Source organism: Micromys minutus (genome assembly GCF_963924665.1).
Source record: "Micromys minutus genome assembly, chromosome: 23".
Lineage (NCBI taxonomy): Eukaryota > Metazoa > Chordata > Mammalia > Rodentia > Muridae > Micromys > Micromys minutus.
Window position 1 is genome coordinate 42,622,290 of NC_137958.1, and position 16,439 is coordinate 42,638,728.

The 16,439-nt window shown below is 38.8% G+C and overlaps 1 protein-coding gene across 1 annotated transcript; it reads left to right on the forward strand.

Annotated features, from left to right (window-relative positions):
- The first annotated feature begins 1,642 nt into the window (after positions 1-1,642).
- On the forward strand, positions 1,643-7,342 carry LSM8 (LSM8 homolog, U6 small nuclear RNA associated). The gene is made up of 4 exons (XM_080936435.1): positions 1,643-1,764; positions 2,683-2,723; positions 4,990-5,117; positions 6,927-7,342. Exons 1-4 carry the CDS (start codon positions 1,734-1,736, stop codon positions 7,015-7,017), a joined length of 291 nt encoding a protein of 96 aa, XP_080792561.1. The 5' UTR covers positions 1,643-1,733; the 3' UTR covers positions 7,018-7,342.
- Positions 7,343-16,439: the final 9,097 nt, after the last annotated feature.

A 16,439-nucleotide genomic window follows, 5' to 3' on the forward strand; every position in this document is an offset into this window, starting at 1 on the left:
CTGTATATTATTGATTGACTAACACATTTCTACAGTTGAACTGGTTAGGTTACTTTAACAGTCCTCTCTCTCACTGTTTCTTTCCTTCTGGTTGCCAACTGCTTTTACCACCAACTGTCATATATACCATTTTCTCCTGATCACACTATTTTCTTCTCTCCTTATTACTGCAATGAATCAGGAACTCATGCTGAGATTCATGATAGATTAGCTTCAGTTTCAATCCATTTTCCCTGAAGTGTATATAATTTTTCCTCAAGCCCTAACTTAAATCTTAGGAAGAAAAAAGCTTCCGAACACATTTATATCTTGCCCTTCCTTAAAGCACTTAAAGTGTTTGCCATTCTTTTTGTCCCATTAGAAAATATAACAATACACACAATGTTAGAATAAGCTTTGGGGTAACTTCTTTTTTAATTATGCAGTCTATTTTCTTAAATTATAATTGGTATAATTTGTACAGCAAGTTTTAATGGAATTCTTTTAGTTCCCCAACAGTTTGATGATGTAATTACTGTCATTGTCTCTAACTGAAACCAAGGCACAGAAAGTTCAATTATTCCAAAGCCATAATTCTTCAGCTAAGAAAGATTTAAAAACCCACAACAAAAGAAATGCTGCTTTTCCCCATTACTAGGTATGCAGATTTCTAACATCCAGTTTGGAAGTGAAAGTACCACTAAATAAATAAATAATAAAACATTATAGAGGTGGAGCGGGTAGGGGAAGGCTGGGGGTATAACTCATTGGTACAGGACTTTTGAAGAGGTACACACACACATACACACGCGACAGGGGGGAGGAGGAGGGAGAGTTGTAAGTTCTACTTTTACCAAGTAAAAATGTGAAAAACCATATAGCAGGATCTAAGTACACTCAGGTCAGGAAGAGTTGGAGTAAAAAACAGCGACAGCAACGATGAGGGACAGAATCAAGAGCCAAACCCGGCGCTTAGTTTCCATGTTTCTCCAATTAGTTCCTTCACAGTGGTGCTGTAGCCTTTATTGAATTTCACCCCGAGGAAAGCAACGTCCCGAGAATTCGATGAATAAATAGTAGCCGTCTATTTCTTAAGGGAGGTTCGTGCACCCTCAGCTATTTGGCTTTCGGTTTACTTATTTATTTGTTTATTTTAAAGCTCGTTTAGGACACTTGAATACACGGTTGTTTTCACCTAAAATGAACACCGTGAAGCTACAATATGCTCCCTCCGTACTGGGATACTTGGCTTTTTAAACTTTTTTGGTTCATGCTGGAGAAATATAGAGCTCCCTTCACCCTGCATCTACGTGACCTATGAGAACAAAGCATCTCCCTCACTAGGCAACAGAAACACCTTCATCTCGTGTGTCTTCCGGCAGAAAGTGTCTTCCCACGCTACCTTTAGCGACTACCACAGTGCTTTCCCGTCCTCTAGAGCCCTCCAGTAATTCCTTCCAGGCCACCTTCCGTGACACCTCCATACTTCTGCTTGTCTCCGCCTTCGTCTCCCCTTCCTCTCGCCTCCCGGAAGCTTAGCGGAAACATACTGCACATGCCCACCAGGCAGCACCGCCCCGCTTCCGGTTTGACCGGCTCCTTTCACTCACTGATTGGCCGCCGCTGCGGCTCCCAAGTCTCGCGCTATTTGCATTCGCCAGCGGGCGCGAACCTGTACGTGTTTCTGGCGGGTGTTGTTTTGTCCCCTTCTTGCGGATTCCTCCCAGATTCCCGGAACCTCCGGGCCCAACAGCATGACGTCTGCTTTGGAGAACTACATTAACCGTATCCTCGGGCGGGCTGCCGGGACGGCTCAGGCCGCGGCGCGGGCGGGAGGGAGCACGGGGACCCGGAGTGGTGGGCACTGAGCGGAGGACCCGGGGTCGGGATTCCTGGAGGGAGCTTCCGACCGACCCGGGGCTTTCTCCACCCACAGCACAGATCTCAGTGTAGGTAGAACTTTCCTGCACATAGCCTGTTGATTGTCCCAGCATTGGCAGTAAGGTAGATAAACCGTATCCCCGAGGTCCTCAGCAGTCTTGCTGTTTGTTCGGGGATAGCATGAATAAGAAAAGATGCTCCTCCGATTTGGATTTCGGGTCCCATACCTCCGCTTGAGATGTCTGTGCGATGGAATAAAAATAAATCGTATTGTGATGGTATTTAGAGAGTGGCAAGTTAGCGATTAAAAGCCCAGATGAGGTTTTAAGTTAGAATTGCTCTTCTAAACTCGGGGCAAATACATTGCACTGAGCATATGTTCAAAGAGGAAACCATAGTTAAAAACAGCTTCTAATGATGCACGGGTCATTGCCACTTGATGGGATTAATGATGGCAGGGTCTTGGATGAGAAGGACCTTAGAATACATAAAGTGATCCAACACTGATTAACACTCATCTGATTTTTATTCTAAAGGTTAAGAAGTAAGTCTAACTTGCTCCTTGTTATAGGTTGAAAACATTGCTGTTTAAACCACTGTCAAATGATCACATACTGTGTTTTCAAGGTACCACTGGAACAAAGTTTAAAACTTCAGTTCTCTTCCTCATGAGCAGTGGCAGTGTTGAATCTTAATTCTGTGTCTGTCCTTCTCTCCCCCTCCGTTACACCTCCCTTCTCTTAACTGGAACCATTTCTTTTCCAGGCTGACAGTTTTCAGTTTGTATTCTTTAAGAAATACTTTCCTTGACTCAGTTCTCAGGAACTGTTGCTGTTATTACTTCTGATGGCAGAATGATTGTGGTGAGTGACATTTCCGTTTTGTGTTCCTCTTTCCTGAGGTTTGTAAATTTGAGGTACCATTTCTGGCCTAATGTTGAGGCACTGCAGCATGCCCATATTGCAGTGTCGTTACTATGCACCTGTTTATCTCTTGGCTGCCTGTACAGCTTCTCTAGCCAACCTCGAACCTCGAAGGCCTCTCTGAAATGCAGAGCTGTGTGATAAGCTCATCTGTTTTCCTCTTGCATCCCTCTCTTCTATTTCATTTCGTTTGTTTAAACTTGGAGACCTTAACGATTTACGTATTATTTGTGTGCCCCACTAAGTTGCTTATCGATGGGTTGATTTAATCAGAGAAATGTGTCTTCAGTGATTTCATTGTTCTTCCAAAAATAATAAATAGTTTGAAAACTTAAGTGACCTATGACTTCACTGGTGGCACAGTCTTTGGGACCATTGGCTGATCTGTTTCTGATTGAAATATTTCTTGCATGACTGTAATTTAATCTCATGTTATCCCATTCTGTGTTATTTTTCTTAAAGATTTATTTTTAGTTTTGCTCATGTTTGTGTGTATGAATGCCTGCCGTGTGTGTGGGGGGTGGGGGCGGGTTACACTACACAAGGAGACCAGAAGAACTAGAGTTGTGGCTGAGCCACCATGTGTGGGTGCTAGGAAGGACATTAGAAGATCAGTGTGTACTCTTAACCACTGAACCATCTCTTCAGCTCCTTAATTTCCTAAATCCTTTTTCTTCTCTTTCATGAGCAATACCAGTCAAAGTGACAAACTAAATGCATATTCTGTGCTAAGGATTTTGTGTGTCATTCAGTCTGCAATTCAGCCTTGTGAAGAATCACCACTTACACTGTTAGGAAACAAGCTTAGAAAAAAATAAGTTACTATCTCAGAGAGTCAGTATGACAAACAAGTGACAGAATTGTATTGTATCGTAAATTGTGTTTGTTCCAAAATCAAGGTTATTTCCTTTGATTGTTCTTAATAAAGGAAACAAATATGTAGGTATTTTTGTTTGTTTTTTGTAGTTTGCTTGTGGTGGTGGTGGTGGTCAGATCATAGTCTACATATTTGTAAACTATGGGCAGTTAGGAAGTCTTTTACTGTTAAAAGATAGTTTGCAAATAGCTGAATTTTAAAGCCACTTGTTTAAATTTCTGTCATAAAGCATTTATAGAAGAAAAGCTGAACAAAAGCACTGATTGATTAGTTTTATCTTTATCATAAAGTTGTCTGATAAGATAGTTTTGTATAAAATGAAGGTGAAAGGACTTTTGGGGGAGTTATGATAACCACCATTTACTAACTGCTATAGTAAATATTCTAATTTGTTTTTCTTTCCAATTTCTAGACTCCAGGTTTCTATTTGTTTTAGTTTGATTCTATATAATTATAGCTTTTGGAATATGAGAGTTTAATGGCAGACCCAAGAGATTAATCAGCCAAATCCAGAATAAGCTATTTCTTCAGAAATTTGAATAACATCTATGATAGTATATTTTTCTAGAGCCATACAGTTTTTCCTTCTTGTTTCCTTCAACTTAAGTTTCTGATCATTTCAATTCTAACATGTCTACTGTAATAGAGAGAATTCAGTTAGATGTATATATTAGACACAGTGTTGGAGGCAGGGAGATATGAAATATTAACTGTAAGTATTAAGTAGTTTGTAATAACACTGTTTACAACAAAGTAGAGGAGTTACTTTGTAATCAGGCTCTGGAGCTATTAACCATTCATGAAATAAATCTTGAACCATCATTTTTATGGAGCATTGGATGCGATATTTGAAATGGGCAAACCAAAGTACTGTCTCCAAAGATTAAGAAAAATGTAGTGTGTTTCTTTAGCACAGAACCTTTCCCTAAGAGGTAATATACAGTGATCTTTTGTATTGATGGTTTGTGGTTCCCCTTTTTAACTTTAAAAAACATTTTTCCCTTAAAGCTGCGCTGTTTAGTTCACTCTCAAGAGCTAGTTTCTAGGCTGTGTAAAGTCACTGGAGAATAACCGTGCCTGCCTGCCCATTGCAATCCCCACCAACTATTCAACAGTCAGATTAGTGCTACAGGCTTTCCCCATCATAAAATAAGTACGAGTCAAGCTCTGTCATAGGATATTCCTGGCCTACAGAAGATATTTTATCTTCTAGTGGACTTAAAGGAAGGCATAAGTACTCAGCTGATACCAGAAATGGTTGAGTTATATAGTCAGAGCCAGAATATTTTTTGTTCATTCCTTTTTTTATTTTTCTTTTTCTCTTTCCAGGGAACATTGAAAGGTTTTGACCAGACCATTAACTTGATTCTGGATGAAAGCCATGAGCGGGTGTTCAGCTCTTCACAAGGAGTAGAACAAGTGGTATTGGGGTTATACATTGTGAGAGGTGATAATGTGTAAGTGAATAAGTCATTTTGAGAACATTTACACTATGGGTATACTCCCTGCACGGAAGAGAGATTTTCTCCAACATATATGATGCCATATGTATGATAGAATTGTGCACTGATTTGTACAGTTTACATATAGTTGTAAACATTTTATGTTGAGATGCCTCAGGAGTCAGCTATAGGATCTCACAAACCAAACGTCTACCTACTGAGATTTCATGTGTGTTTACTTATTTGAGGATTGGGGTATGAACCTTGAGTCTTGTACATGGAGAACAGGCAGTCTTCTACTGAGCTGTGTTCTCTCATTTTACATCTTAAGACCAGGCTTTCCTCAGTTTCTCAGACAGACCTTGAGTGTTAGATTTCCCCCTACTACCACAGCCTCCTAGAAGCCCAAACCCAGAGTGTGTGTGTGCCTAAGTATGTCTAGAAAGGGCCCTGCTTTGCATCAAATTCGTCCTTAAAGAGGCATCTTAATGATTTGGAAAAATTGCTTTTAAAATCTATAATCCATGCTCATTTAGCTGTTACTGTTTCTAGTATACTGGATATACTTAATGGGTTCCATGAAACTTCTGCTGTCTTGCTGAATTTAGGACATGGGCAGTGTAGTTAAAGGCTGTAACATTTTTGAGCTGTGCTGGTCAAAGTAACTTTTTTCTGATGATGGGAAGCCTCACATCTCAACAATTTCTACGATTACAACTCCTTGCTTTGTGTAGCTGTGGTGTGTTTGAAAAGCGGCTGGTGACCAAAGAACTAATCTAAATTTTGATTTGGGGGTTAGTTTGTTTGCTTGGTTTTGGGTTTTGTTTTATTTTTGTTTTTGAGTATAACCAGGTTAACCTGGAACTTGTTACCTAGTCTAGATGTACTTCATTCTCCTTTAGCTTCCCAAGTGTTAGGATTATACATGTAATCCACATTCCATGACTAAAATTTAAATTTAATTATATTTATGTTTTTTGGATACTATGAAGAGTCAAAATATGACTAGAGGACAGCAGAAGATATTAGTAACTAGGTGGTTTGAAGGGATATGTACAATGTAGGGAAGGGACGTTTTATTTAGTTTGTGGATACTCTTAAGTTTAATTTATTAATGAATTCCATAAGCTTATTTTAAAATGAACACATGCACTTAACTTTATCTGAAAACCGTATTTAGGTAAATATGAACAATTGACCCATAATTAAAATTGTGTTTATAGTCTATAAAATGCTATCTGGAGATGACTTTTGGGTTAAATTATAGGGTGAGTTATAAAGGGTGATCCAGAGCGGAGGGCCGGGTCCTCTGACCACAGCAGTTCAGATAAAACACTGGGAGTGTGGGCTGGTGGGTCATTGCTGGACCTCCTGTGCCTATGTAGAAAGAAACCAGAATTGAACATTTACCCTAAACCTACTGGGACTAGAGCCTGCTTTTAGGAGCCCATGAAAACAGACTTAGAATTAAGAATTTTTGCAGGTAAATGGATTGCAGTTAGCCTCCGACTTCATGGAAGCTTTGGTTTGTCTATCTTGTAAATGCTGCAGATCAGCTGTCAGTTTTGCAAAGACCTGATGTTCAGACACTCGAGTCTGTGTGTGTTCCTGCAGTGCCGGCACGGTGCTTCTTGAGTCTCATGACTTAAGGGTGATTCACGTGGTGATGGTGGCTTTTGCTTCTACCTTGTCTCTTTGCTGCACCTTCTTAGGTCCATGTGTTTCAGAAGAATGAAACAAGATGCTATAGTTAATGAGACGTAACAAATGTATGTAAGTTTATTTTAGAAATTTAACTCTCTTTTTTTCCCATACTAATAACAGAGCAGTCATTGGGGAAATAGATGAAGAGACAGATTCTGCACTCGACTTGGGGAACATCCGAGCAGAACCTCTGAACTCCGTAGCACACTGAAAACTCAGTGTGTAGTGAGATGTCTGTAAATCCTGTACAGAAACGTCTTATTCTGAGAATGATGTTTAGATTTTTTTTATGATTGTGTAATTGTGGATTTTGACTTCATGTTGGTATATTGTAATATGTAATTTAAATATTTCTACCTTTTTATTGGGAAACATTGCCTAAATTAATAAATGTGGTTGCTTGGTTTATTTTTCTACCAAATGACACAAAAATCTAAGGATCATTTTGAAAACTTACAAAATGTCATTACTTTTGGTAATTTAATATTTATGGGAAATTGGCTGTAAAGAGAACTTAGGCTATTATTGTAACGTATACATGCAACTAATAGTAATAAAAGACACAAACATCTCTTTTTGAGCTTTTCTTCTTCTTTTTAAAGAAACTCATCAGGTAGTAAATTGCTGTCTACAGGTAACTGTCGTAGACTTTATCTCAGTGTGCTACAGTTCTCCGGGAGTTAAAAAAGTGTTCCTTAGCTCTAAGAGACGTATATAAAGAATTTGGTTGAGTAATGAAAAGCTTGCAAAGTTAAAATGCAACAAAAGTAAACATGAAATTAGGAATGACCAAGAGTATATAGGAATCACCAAGAATATATGAATAAATCTTTAGATGCCCAGTAAGGGCCCAAGATTTGGTGTCTGAAAACAGATTCTGTGTATCTTAAATGCCACTGTATTATTGAATTTTTAAAAAGAGTAGAAAGCCATTATTAAAAGAGCTTTTGTTTAATGTGGGCAGTTATTTCAACCAGTAGTGCTCTCTGCTGTCCCTCTCATTGCTTAGTCCATGAAGCTATTTTGATAAATATTTTAAAAAAATATGTAGTGTTGTAAGTCATATTTAAATATTTTAAGCATTCATAGAACTCATCAGTTTAATGTGGGCCAAAATGGGTGGTTATCTTAGTGATAGAGAAATGTAGATATCCTTGTAACTCAAATAAAATCTGTTTTAAGTATTTTTCATTTTTTTAAGTGAAAGTACAAAATTTTCTGTAAACATGTAACTAGTAAAAATTTTAGGTTTTAAAGGCCATGTGATTTCCATGACAATTGCTTGCCTTTCTCTTAAAACATAAGCAGCCACAGATAATTCATACGTGTGTAGTTGTGGCTGTCTTCCTAATAGAACTTCGTTTACAAAGCAGGCAGGCTGTATTTGGCTTGAATGCCATAATTTTATGAATTAACCTAAAGTTCAGAAGGAAATGATGCACTGTTTGTAAGATCCAAAAAGGGCTTACGGAAAAGGCTGTCTTCGGGTTTAGAGCGGAGTTTATTTAACCCTTTAATATTCAAACTCTAATTTTTGGTTAGTTCAAAACAAGCCTGTGAGGAAGGGGTAGAAAGTAAGGTAAAGTTACAGGCTTGGCATCCACATATTCCAACTTGTAATCAGCAAGAAAATGATTGTGATGCAAATGGGTAAAGCCAGTGAGTTTAGGGACTGAAAGCCAGACGTGTTCTGAGTAATACATAGTACTTGAAATCCTAGACTGATCCAACAACTAAGCCCCATCAGTTACCCCCTCAAAGTTTATATTCAATCAGTATAAGTCCATATACTTACCCCAAAGCTATTTGTCGTATTGTGTTTTTCTGATTGAGACTGGATGAAACATCTGGATGCTTGTATGGAAGAAGTGAATGATCAAGGACCAAATGCTGTTTTCTGACGTCCTGGATGTCCACGGCTCTTGGTGTGCTCACATCCACTTCACACAGATGTGCTCTTATGTGAAAACTGCTAAGGGAGCCACTAGTTTCTGTGCACGGTCAAGCTTTGTATGTTCCTTAATATAGTATTTATAAAGCCTCAAGTCAGTTGCAATCTTCACATCTTTGCTTTGTGATTTAGACACAAGGTGTAACAATCAACTTACTGAAAAGTATTCTCGGCAAGCTATTTTGATAAAATTACTTGAAGGGGCAAAAGAGGACTGCACGGATTGAGGGGAAAGGCTTCATAGGTGAACAAGTACCATTAAAAAGTTATTCAAGATAACATCACTCAGGTTAAGTCACTTTGTTAAATGCTTTCATGGTGGCAGTTTGGGTATAAAAATAGAACACATCTTGTCATAAACACTAAAGATAAATTATTATCAGTTCTTAATTAAAAATCCTTCAGAACATCGTTCTCAAAATTTAAAGCTGACAGTGTGAGAATACATAAGGAGTAAAAAGATTGAGTTTCAGTATAGGATAACCATGTCAACATTTCTTAACTGGATAAGGGTGTACATCTTTGTAGTGCCGCGTGAATCTGCTTGCCTAGTCCAAGTTACAAAGCAGTCTTTGGTTTGCAGTGTGGTGCCTGTGGGCCTTTGCCTCTTGGATTAAGTAGCATTGCTTATGTGAATGCATTGCTTGTGTGAGTGCATTGCCTGTGAGTGCATTGTCTGTGAGTGCATTGCCTGTGAGTGCACACTTTTACAGGTGTAATGCTGGATGCTTCCAGTAGTGATCTTATATATGGGGACACTGAAGCTCTAATTTTTCTAGGATTTTGTAGACAATGACAGTCTCCCGAACTAGCCTCATTAAAGCTACCTGAGGCACTGTAAATATCTGTCTATCTGTCTGTATGTCTATCTAAGCTCTATTTATTGGTCTTGGTTTATTGCATTTATAATGGAACAAATGGGAGTAATTTTTAAGATGAACCAGGCACTTGGATACCCTTGAGTCTTTAAGATTCCATTTTATTTATTTGAGTCCTTTTTACCCTGTCTTTAGAACACAGTTTGTTCTGTCTTAATTAAGTCTTGGGAAGATGAGATTAAATTGCATTTTGTCTCCATATGAAACTAGAAGGAAGTGTTGGCAAGAAACTAGCTCCATCCAGTTTTACACAGATGTATTTGGTGTTCTCTTTTGACCAACTGAGCATTGATTTAATTGTGATTAAATCATTCTGCTCAACAAAACTGTTCTTACATTTGGTAGTGCGGTTTCGATTGTTATTTCTCCCTATAGTGGGAACCCTGTAAGGGTTTAGTTGCTGTTTGCTTGCGACACTGCCTCCTAGTGACCCTTCCTTTTCTAAGCCTCAGTATACTTAAATAGATATGGGAGTGCTGTCAGGGACACTTGTCAAGCTTATAATCAATGCTGGAAAGCTGCTTCTAAACCAGAGACAATACACACATTGATCCTCCTCCAAATCATCTTGATGCAAAGATTTAATACGTTAACTAAATTGTTTTACTATCAGGATATAATGTATGAAGCAGCATTCATTTAAAGCTACTGCAATCATCTTCTTAAATAGATATAATTTACTTTGATCATTTTTTTCCATGTCTGTTTTTCAGTAAGATTGTCGTCAGTAGGTTGCATAACAGTAAGCCCAGGGAGAAAATAGAACTCGGCAGCTCCGTTTCCTACGTTAGCTAACTAACCATCTGCTGCAACCAGCAGCATTTGCAGGGTGGCGGAGCTGAGAATTCAAGGCTATGAATCGTCTTCAAGACATTTAGCAAAGATGGAAAGCTTTTACATTAAGCATTAAAAAATATCTAGCATTTTAGGTCTTTCTGTATTTTTGTGTATTTTTCATATTCTTAAGTTGTTCTTCAGTTAATTGTTCTTTATCTTTCTGTTATCCTACTTGAGTATTTTTTTTAATATAACTTCTCTGTCTCATTAGGGTAATAGTAAAGTAAGCTGTAAACATTTTGGTTTTTTATCTTCATTTTTGATTTTTTTTTTTTCTTTCAGGAATGACACTAATAACATGCCTCATGGGCAAAAGAAGCCCTCTCTTTCAAATGGTTCTTACCCCACCTTTTTATTAAACAGATTTTTTTTTTTCTCATACACTATAATGGAGAGCTTCCCCACCTCTCCTCCCAGTTCCTGCCAACTATCACTTCCATTCAGATACTCCCTTTCTGTTTCTCATCAGGAAAGAACAGGCTTCCAAGAGCAACCAACAAAGACATAACAAAATATAAGACAAAACAAAACCCACCACATCCAAGTTGGACAAGGCAAGCTAACAGAAAAATAAAAGCCCCAAGAGGAGGCACAAGAATCAGAGACCCATTGGTTCACACAGTCAGGAGTCCCACAAACACAGTTAAAGTGTAATACACATGCAGAGGACCCGGTGTAGGCGTGTAGGCCCTGTGTTTGCTGTTTTAGTCTCCCTAAATTCATCGGAGCTTTGCTCGGTGTTAGAGGGCTTTGTTCTGGTATCCCCAGCCCTGCTGTCTCCCGTACTCCTGCTTCCCCTTCCATGAAGTTCACTGAGCTCTAAGGGAAGTGATTTGAGGGAACATCTTGTTTAAAGCCATGTGCTCCTTTTCTCCTTCCTCCCCTTTCTCCCTTCCCTTTGTCTCTCCCTCCTTCCCTCTTTCCCTCCCACCCATCTCTCTGAATAGTATCTGGCTGTAGGGCTTTGCATTTGTTCCCATCTGTTGCAAGAGGAAGCTGCTCTGATGATGGCTGAGTAAGGCATGATCTAGGACCATAGCAGCGTATTACCAGAAATCATGTCATTGCTATAGCACTGGGTATGGGTTTTGTCTCATGGAGTGAGCCTTCTCTCAAATCAGACATTGGTTGGTTACTCCCACAAGGTTTGTGCCATTGTTGCCCTGGAATACTTTGCAGGCAGAACAGATTGTAGATCCCAGGCTTTGTGGTTGGGTTGGTGTTTATATTACCCCTTTGTAGCCTGCAGGGTACATTGTTGATACTATAACGGGGGTGAAGATCCTCTGTAGGCACCAGCTCAGCTTCTCCAAGTTCAATGAGTTGTGATAGGATGTTTTAGCAATGGGGCCTTGCTGTCAATTTGTGGAGAGCAAACTACTATCTTGGCAATAGCCTGGATTGTGTAGGAATTTCCATGGAACCCTTTGGCCAGAAACTCAATTGGATCAAACCCAGTCCCAATACTGAAAGCTCCATTTGTTGACAAGAGTTAAAAAATTTCTAAGCCCCTGGGAGTTCTGGGGGGTTGGTTGGTTGATATTGTTGGTATTGGGGTTACAAATCCTTTCAGCTTCATAAAAGCAGGGGGAGGGAGTATGAGAGGGAGAAAAGGGTATTTATGCATTTATATTTGAAATATAAATACATAAAATATCCAATAAAAGTAAAAGAATTTCTAAGCCACTTATAGTGGCTTAGCATGCTTGTAATTCTGTTACTTGGGTGGCTAACACAGGAAACAAAAAATAACATGAAAGATTATAGGGAAAACTAAACATTGTGTCAGCAAAAGATCACTGTCAGACAGGGGGCAGGCATAGTCGGGAGGAAACTCCAGGCCATGCACACAGTGCGTGGCAAATTTGTAAATCTTTCTGTGTGTAAAGATGCGTGAAGCTATTGAGGTGTCTGCATGGAAATCAGCAGAGTTAGGTGGGGCCTTAGAGATAGTGACGAGATAGGAGTTTAATGAGAATCGGTACACAAGAAGGCAGGGATGGGCAACATGTGGTCATATAGCAAATGTATGGACAGAAGGCCTGTCAGTTTTTGCAAAGCTTAGCAGGTGAGTGTGCATATGCATGCAGCTGTGGAAATGCTGCAAGCAGTGGGCTTCAGTAGCCAAGGCTAGCCAAGCAGGAGCTGTGTATATCCATGGGTCTATGCCTGGTTACCCAAAACAACAAGGCTCAACTGAGTTGCTCCAGTGAATGTTAGTACAGGATGTCAGACATTGTTATCCAGAAAAGTAGATGGTATGTGCAGCCACACAGGAAGCAAGTTTGTTTTCTGTTAAATTTTGTTATATGTACTTTTTCACTATAAAAAATTATAACTATGACAGCCATGTTGCTGAGTCCACTGAATCCTGTGTATCATGCATGTGTCACTGGACCTTAGGATTGTCCTGAACATGCCAGCTAACTGTCCAAATAAAACTGTGTTGGAGATTGTGAAGGACGAAGTTTAATGTACTAGGAAAAAAATGTGCTCTACCTGTAGAGAAGAACGTTGGTTTTGTTTGGAAGATTCAAAAGATAACTCTGTGCACAAGACACCAGCTTAGTGGCATGAAATAAAACCTGTAGCTGGAGGCACATGATTTTACAAAGCTTAGGCAGAGGTTAAATGTACATTGTCCTAAAGCTGTTCGGATTTTAATATTAATTCCACTTCCCCAACAAGGGCTGCCTAGTCGCCTACTCATGAGGTGACTTCCTCTGAACCTTTCTATTTTAATTAGTAAAATAAAGAAGAGCCAGTGACTGGGCTGAGTAAGGGAGGTGGAGAGAGAGGTCAAGGGAGGAGAAAAACTCCAAGATGGAAATCCCTAAGGATGAATTAGATTTAGGTGGACTTAATTGGCGTTAAGTAGGTGTGAACATTTAAGGATTTTATAGGTCTAATATCTTGTATAGAAGGGCAGTTTGTATCTTTGTCTATTTGATGTAATCTTATTGTGTAGAGGGTTTGTGGATTGAGAGTTTGATATATAAACTTGTATGAAAAGCTATCAGGCATTAGAGTGGTGTATGTGTTGGGATTTGGAGTAGAGAAACAGCCCGGGATTGAGGCAGTAAACAGGCAGAGTAAAACCACATGGGAAAGGAGAATGCAGATGGAGTGAGTCCTGGGTAGCAGTTCAGACAGGGCAACAGAGGTATGTGGCTCCATACTAAAATCAGGCCTGGGGAGGGTGAGCACTGTGCTGATAAAGTGACAAGTTTTTCTTTTCTTTTTTATATTTACTGCAACAGTTCAAACTGTTAGCTGATAGTTTTCAGACATGTCAGAAGCTAGAAGCACAGTCTTAAAAATATGTATGTAAACCTAGAGAATATTAATTACATTAGGAATCATTGAACAATTTTTGGAAGCTACTAGAGAAGGAGGGCTCTCACTCTTGAGCACAGGGGCTAGTTCATTATTCCCTCCCCACTGACTATCCTGGAAACCAGCCTTAGTCCATGGTATCTAATAGAATGCATGGAATTATTTCAAATAAAATAGATTTTTCAACCAAAAGTCATCAAAAAAGATAAGGAAGAACACTTCATACTCCTCAAAAGAAAAATCTACCAAGATGAACTCTCAATCCTGGAACATCTATGCTCGAAATACAAGGGTGTCCACATTCATAAAAGATCCTCTACTAAAGTTCAAAGCACAGATTGTACTACACACAATAATAGTGGGAGATTTCAACACTCAACTCTCATCAATGGACAGATCATGGAAGCAGAAACTGAACAGAGACACAGTGAAACAAACAGAAGTTATGAACCAACTGGATTTAAGAGATATCTATAGAATATTTTATCCTAAAACAAAAGAATATATAATCTTTTCAGCACCTCATGATACTTTCTTTAAAATTGACCATATAGTCAGTCACAAAACAGGCCTCAACATATATAAGAACATTGAAATAATCCCATGCATCCTATCAGATCACCATGGACTAAAGCTGGTCTTCAATAACAACAAAAACAACAAAAAGCCCATCTCTTTAGATGCTGAGAAACCATTTGGCAAATTTCAATACTCCTTCATGTTAAAAGTCTTGGAAAGATCAGGAATTCAAGGCCCATACTTAAACATAGTAAAAGCAATATACAGCAAACAAGTAGCCAACATCAAACTAAATTGTGAGAAACTTGAAGTAATCCCACTAAAATTAGGGACAAGACAAGGCTGCCCACTCTCTCCCCTACCTATTCAATATAGTACTGGAAGTACTATCCAGAGCAATCAGACATCAAAAAGAGGTCAAAGGGATACAAATTTTAAAAAAAGAAGTCAAATATCACTATTCGCAGATGGTATACTAATATACTTAAGTGAGCCCCAAAATTCTACCAAAGAACTTTTATAGCTTATAAACAACTTCAGCAAAGTGGCTAGATATAAAATTAACTCAAACAAATTAGTAGCCTTTTTCTACTCAAAGGATAAGCAGGCTGAGAAAGATATTAGGGAATCAACACCCTTCTCAATAGTCACTAAGAATATAAAATACCTTGGGGTGACCCTAACCAAGCAAGTGAAGAATCTGTACGACAAGAACTTCAAGTCTCTGAAGAAGAAAATTGAAGAAGACCTCAGAAGGTGGAAAATTTCCCATGCTCATGGATTGGAAGGATCAAAATAGTAAAAATGGCCATCTTGCCCAAGGCAATCTACAGATTCAATGTAATCCCCATCAAAATTCCACCTCGATTCTTCATAAAGTTAGTAAGAGCAATTTGCAAATTCATCTGGAATAATAAAAAACCCAGGATGGCAAGAACTTTATTTATTCTCAACAATAAAAACCTTCTGGGAGAATCACCATTCCTGACCTCAAGCTATATTACAGATCAATTGTCATAAATACTGAAAGTATTGGTACAGAGACAGGCAGGTAGATCAATGGAATAGAATCAAAGACCCAAAAATGAACCCACACACTTATGGTCACTTGATCGTTGACAAAGGAACTAAAAACATTCAATGAAAAAAGGATAGCCTCTTCAACAAATGGTGCTAGTTCAACTTGCTGTCAGCATGCAGAAGAATGCAAATCGATTCTTTCTTATCTCCTTGTACAAAGCTCAAGTCCAAGTGGATCAAAGACCTCCATATAAAACCAGGTACACTGAAACCAATAGAACAGAAAGTGGGGAAGAGCTTAGAACATATGGCCATAGGGGAAAATTTCCTGAACAGAACACCAATGGCCTATGCTCTAAAATCAAGAATTGACAAATGGGACCTCATAAAATTACAAAGCTTCTGTAAGGCCAAGGACACTGTCAAAAGGAGAAACCAGCAACCAATAGACTTGGAAATTATCTTTACTAATCTTACATCTGATAGAGGGCTAGTATCCAAAATATAGAAAGAACTCAAGAAGTTAAACTCTATAGAATCAAATAATCCTATCAAAAATGGGGTACAGAGCTAAACAAAGAATTCTCAACTGGGAATATTGAATGGCTGAGAAGCATCAAAAGAAATGTTCAACATTTCTAGTCATTGGTGAAATGGAAATCAAAACCACTCTAAGATTCCACCTCACAACAGTCAGAATGGCTAAGATCAAAAACTCAGATGACAGCAGATGCTGGCAAGGATGTGGAGAAAGAGAAACACTCCTCCACTTTGTTGGTGGGATTATAAACCGGTACAACCACTCTGGAAATCAGTTTGGGGGTTCCTCAGAAAATTGGACATAGTACTACCTGCAGACCCAGCTATACCATTCCTGGGCATATACCCCATAGAAACTCCAACATATAACAAGGAGCTTCCCCATGTTCATAGCAGCCTTATTTATAATATCCAGAAACTGGAAAGGACTCAGATGTTCTTCAACAGAGGAACAGACGCAGAAATTGTGGTACATTTATAAAATGGAGTACTACTCAGCTATTAGAAACAATGACTTCATGAAATTCTTAGGCAAATGCATGGTAGCTATCA

Bases quoted from the DNA above. Each gene is read 5' to 3' on its own strand.
- LSM8 (XM_080936435.1), top strand. From the start codon at position 1,734: ATGACGTCTGCTTTGGAGAACTACATTAACC. The intron at 2,724-4,989 runs GTGAGTGACATT...TTCTCTTTCCAG, and splicing joins CTGATGGCAGAATGATTGTG to GGAACATTGAAAGGTTTTGA. The intron at 5,118-6,926 runs GTAAGTGAATAA...TACTAATAACAG, and splicing joins ATTGTGAGAGGTGATAATGT to AGCAGTCATTGGGGAAATAG.